At 33.3% G+C, this 5,397-nt stretch overlaps 1 protein-coding gene across 1 annotated transcript; it reads left to right on the top strand.

Moving 5' to 3' along the window:
- On the top strand, positions 1-2,978 carry LOC142986086 (uncharacterized). Its single transcript, XM_076134294.1, has 5 exons — positions 1-121; positions 544-719; positions 1,160-1,291; positions 2,278-2,367; positions 2,764-2,978. Exons 2-5 carry the CDS (start codon positions 586-588, stop codon positions 2,810-2,812), a joined length of 405 nt encoding a protein of 134 aa, XP_075990409.1. The 5' UTR covers positions 1-121; positions 544-585; the 3' UTR covers positions 2,813-2,978.
- Positions 2,979-5,397: the final 2,419 nt, after the last annotated feature.

Raw genomic sequence — 5,397 nt, 5'->3', positions numbered from 1 at the left:
CGTTATTATAGTCCTTTTATTAGGTTGCACCTGGTTTTGCGTTGACATAAGTACCTATATTAACTAACTCAACCATATACTAAGATTGCACAAGCGACACATCCATTTAGTTATTAAAAATGTAGGTACTATCTGTATTGTCACATACAAAATGTACTAACACTCGTTGAATCTCTTTCAATTACTTTAAAAGGGAAATTTATTAGTTTTCTTATAACTACAAATGTTATATTTTCACTTTCGCGTATAACTGTTTTACACGGTTAATGCGCCCTAGTAAATTACATTTGAGATGTAATCAAGTTCCCGGTACGGGATCCTTTCTATTTACATATTATTGTAATGTTCTTTGTCCTACGATACGCATTATATATTATATTATTATACGCATCTTTCAAAATATACTTTATACTAGTCCTTACACTATTAAAATATCAACATTGTAGACACGTAGCGACGTCGGGACACGCCACCCAAGTATAAAAACTTGAAAAATTTATACAGCTACTACAATAGTCAATTATAACATTTCTTTTTTTTCAGGTTCGTGCGCAATTGTCCAAGTCATTTTCGAACCGCTACGCAATGTTCCGCTACAGATACCCGCGCTTGATAAGGTTCCTCCATTTGACTCGTCAACCACGTCTGCTGTACCGAGCTAGGCCCATACCACCGCCTGGAGGCTACGGGCCTAGAGACCCACCAGACGACAAGGGATCGTAAGTATTGACTGAAATTATTGAAAGGTCAAACATTTGATACAAACTGAACTTTTTTCAACAATTTTCTCTAACTGCCAGAACCAACAGAAATCTAAAACCTCCAAATTGGTTTTAGGTTGATTTGTGTGATAAAGTTGTTTTATATGCTGCGATCAATCTGATTGCAACTTATATTTTATCGAAGACCACAAACACTGTGACCGTTTGCAATGTTATCAGAAAGTTTGTTCCAAAAAGCTACTCACTGGACTCTAGAAATTTCCTAAACTTTTTAATATGGAGACAGACAAGTAGAAGCAAATATGTATATAAATATTATTATGTACATATTTGTTTATTGTATCTAGATTATATAGGATATCAAATGTTTACAACTCTTTATGGTAACTAATAATTACAAGCGAATTACTTGTAAAAATGTAATTCTTTGTCCCTAGTTGCTCATACATGAGACCCGGTGACATCCAAATGAGGACTTTCCGAACATACAAAGCAAGACGATCTCATTACACAGAGTCTGATCTTCACACGGGCCATTATTCCGACAGTGACATAGGAACAGGCGTCGAGTAAGTATACTTCAAATAATTTAAATCCTGTTTCAAAATTCCCAAAGAGTGTCCAGAATATTGTATAGCAGATTTTAATTTTTAATTTAATAAAACTAAAATTTGTTTGTTTTTATTTGTTTTCCAACGGTGAAGGAAAACATCGTGAGGAAACCTTGCATGCCTAAAATTTGTTTAATACATTCATTGAGGGCATGCAAAGTCCCCAACCCGCACTTGGCCAGCGTGGTGGACTCAAGGGCTAACCCCTCCCTCATTACGGGAGGAGACCCTTGCCCAGCAGTGGGACATTAATGGGTTAAATTTATTTATGTATTTAAAACTAAAATATAACTGGATATTGGTTATTATGAAACAGCGCCTTATTATTTTTAAGAATATTCTATGTTGCTGGGTTTCTTGATGCCAAAGCAATGAATTTCCTTACTGCTGACTGTGATGCAATGCAAAAGCCCTATCTTTTTGCTAGCGTATTATGACCAAGTTTTCAGGATTACTTTTTGACAAGAAAACTGTAATCTACTTTCACATGATCAGCTGGGAATCTCTTGATAAAGGACACAGACACTAAAGAGAAATCTTGGCAAACAATGGGGAAAGACTTTCTTAATGTCTTCTTAAATCTGTTGGACCACAAAAGATAGGCCACGGACAATATAAATTAAATAAAAAGCTCTACTATCGGGATAAACACTTGTCAGCCTTATAGGTATTACTTGTTTATTATCCACTCAAGCGAACTGTAAAAAATAAAAGCAACCATCGCTTTCATATTTTCATATATTTGCACTTCGTTATTACGACTGCAATCGAAACACAAAAGATAGCCACACAACTACTTCGATGGCAATTCGGGTCCATGTAATAAACCAAAAGAGAATCTGCTTAAATTTTGACCAATTTTGTTTGTTATCATGACAGTGCAGTGTGTGGGTCTCTGCAATATTAGTATTAACACAGAACTTATCTATTGCTGCTTTTTTTAGTTATTACAGAACACGCCGGTCGCAAATCATTTATGATGTCCCTGCTGAGACTGAGATTGGCCGCGGAGCTCGGACACGACAGGCCGCAGCGTAAGTTGTTATAATATCAAAGCAACCATCAAGAATTCATCGTCACTCGCAATTTCGGTCACATAACACTTCATTTCTATCGGAGCTATGAAAAAAATGTCCTCAAAAATCATTATCAATTTCAAACTTCATACGATATCGTTTCGTTATTCCATTACTTCGACTTGGTAGCTTCTTTAAATCTATTGTTCGTCCAACTAAATTATTCCACAGCTATTTTTGCATGAGCACAGTATATCTACATTCGTATTACATCATACATCCCACGCATTCAATCGAAGCCGATATCGTCGTTAAAATATACCGAGCCATCGGCTTCGCTTCTTTCATCTATGTCGTAGGTGTTAAGATTGCTCTTATTTTCTGGATGTTTACAGTTTATTGTAACTATTTCAGGCATCAGACCATTCGCGCTATTCAGCTACTCAACGACAGATACAACTGAACAGAAGGATTACAAAACGGAACTTCGACAAAGTCTTGTACGACACTACTCTACTCCGACAAAATGGCACTCCGATGCGTTTTAATTTAGACCATACTAGAGTTCGATATACCTAGTCTCAGACACTATTGTACACCGACAAACCGTTTCTTCGACATAAAACAAAAGTTTTCAACTGTTTTGACTAGAGCTCTGTTTTACTAATTTTGTACTAGTTTACCATTCTAATTATTTCTTGCTCGATAATAATAGAGCTATTGATATTTACAGAAAAATATCTGTCACAACTAATCGATACCATTGGCAATTACAGCCATCAGATACTTATTAAAAAATATATTTAGGAAAATGATAAAAAAACAATTTTTTAGTCCTGATTCATATTGTGTTTTTCAAAAACTAAAACACTTTTTTATTATCATACCCGGAATATTAGTTTTATGTTCTTCGAATGCACTATACTAAAATGTTTTTAGGTATGACGCAAAAATAAATACTCAATGGTATCGTTTAGTTTCGTGTAAACTTATTATGTTAACTACGTAAAGATCGCCGGCCAAGCTCTTCTGTCATCCCAATTATCATCGGCACAAACCTTGGTTTCAAAATATAAATATATTTTTATTAATCTATGCATCTACTTACTTATAAATGTATTTCCAAACAATGTTATCAAAAGTACTTATCGAAATCATTGTGTATTCTGATTTTTTCTATTCTTCTGTATCCTTTTATATTTTGACTTTGAGATACCGAGTGAGCAATGATGTATCGAATAACAAGATCTTAGATCGCGATCATCTCTAAATCTTTGACTTAACTCTCTTAAGAATTTACTATCCACTTATGAAAAAAATAAATAAAATATATCCTTTGCATGGCTGTGTCGATGATGATATCGCACTTTTTGCAGCACTCCGTTACAAGTATAATCTAGCGATGCGACGCAATACGGCTAATGAAGTTCCTTCATGAGCAAGGATCTCACCACACAGTTTATTTGGCTACTGCTACTCTTGCCATACGTTCCACGCAACATTTAGATGAACTCCTTCGACAGGCGGATCGCCTGAGGGATGTTATCCAACTGAACATGTTGCCTTCTGTTCGACTACAAAACGGAACTTCGACAAAGTCTTGTACGACACTACTCTACTCCGACAAAATGTCACTGCGATGCGTTTTAATTTAGACAATACTAGAGTTCGATATACCTAGTCTCAGACACTATTGTATACCGACAAACCGTTTCTTCGACATAACTTTAATAAGAAACAATGCGACTTCGACGACATACTCCTTCGACAATAATGCTAGATCAATAGCAGTTAACTTCGAAGTACTCTGCTCAGGCATGTTGTACTTCGACAATATCGTAAATCGACGTGACACATCTAAGCCACCAATGTATATCAAATTTTTTTTAAATGTATTTTAATGAACTACTTTTACAGCATATTTTTATTTTTCATAGCAGTGATAGCCAGAAGTTTACTGCTGTCGACCTAGCATTATTTATAATTATACAAACAATGCAATATTGACATAAAATTTTAAATGGAACCAAAACAAAGACTCTAGTCAGTAGTGATTACTTATTGCAATTTACATTTTAATCAAACAATAACAAATTTTGAGAAAATAATAGGAATAAAGAAAACTAAAACTATTGGAAAATAATAAAGTGATAAAATATTTAATATAACTAAAATACAGTAAAGAGACTACTTGTGACAGAAATGTGTGAAATTGTATACGATTTTACCTACCGACTAAAATAACTGCGAAACAAATCAACTTAAAAATATTAGGTACATTCGAAATAAAAATAGTATATACAAAAAAATTATATGTTTATCTTTGTTCAAAAAGACACCAAATTTAAAAAATCTAGTCAAAACCTATATATAAATTTAATATTATTCTTACCTTAGACTTTTTGATAAATCACTTCAACATCAGTTTTGGAAATATTAGAAAAAAATGGAGTAAGGAATGGTATCTTAAAAAGATGGTAAAGTACCTACCTGATTTACTTTATACCGAAAATTTATACCACATTATGATACACCATTTTTTTTTTCAATATAGTATACATTTTATATAATCTTAAAATGGTATTTACATTCAATTCAATATACAATATATGTACATATACAAAATGGAACTAAAATTTTATAATAGTCAAGTCAAGAAGCAATATTTTTATACATGTAGGTAGACTTTTCAAATCAAAACCTTTCGTAATCTAGAAGCAAAAACAAAAATAGATTATTACAACGATGTATTTTCGGCCTAAAATTAAATAATAAATACTTATACTAAATTACTTGCAAGTCGTCCCATTATTCTACAATCGGATACGGGTCTCTTTTTGTACTTACAATTATTTTTAGTACTAACTTTAGGCTGAGATTGGGTATGTCCCAATTTTTGTTACATGTCGCACTAATTACGTGAAAAGCTGGGTTTAATTAACAATCACTAGATGCATAATTAGTATAGTTAGTCAGTTTTAACAACTCTATTAAACAAGTGAAGATGCGCGGGAAATTGGAAACTACTCATTTTTGTAATAATAATTA

Source organism: Anticarsia gemmatalis, chromosome Z (assembly GCF_050436995.1).
Source record: "Anticarsia gemmatalis isolate Benzon Research Colony breed Stoneville strain chromosome Z, ilAntGemm2 primary, whole genome shotgun sequence".
Lineage (NCBI taxonomy): Eukaryota > Metazoa > Arthropoda > Insecta > Lepidoptera > Erebidae > Anticarsia > Anticarsia gemmatalis.
Note: the sequence above shows the minus strand (reverse complement) of the source record. Positions and strands in the feature narration are given on the sequence as shown.

Excerpts from the sequence above, each read along its gene's own strand:
- LOC142986086 (XM_076134294.1), top strand. The coding sequence starts at position 586 with ATGTTCCGCTACAGATACCCGCGCTTGATAAGGTTCCTCCATTTGACT. Across the intron at positions 1,292-2,277 it reads GACATAGGAACAGGCGTCGA|TTATTACAGAACACGCCGGT; the intron begins GTAAGTATACTT and ends TGCTTTTTTTAG. Across the intron at positions 2,368-2,763 it reads CGGACACGACAGGCCGCAGC|GCATCAGACCATTCGCGCTA; the intron begins GTAAGTTGTTAT and ends TAACTATTTCAG.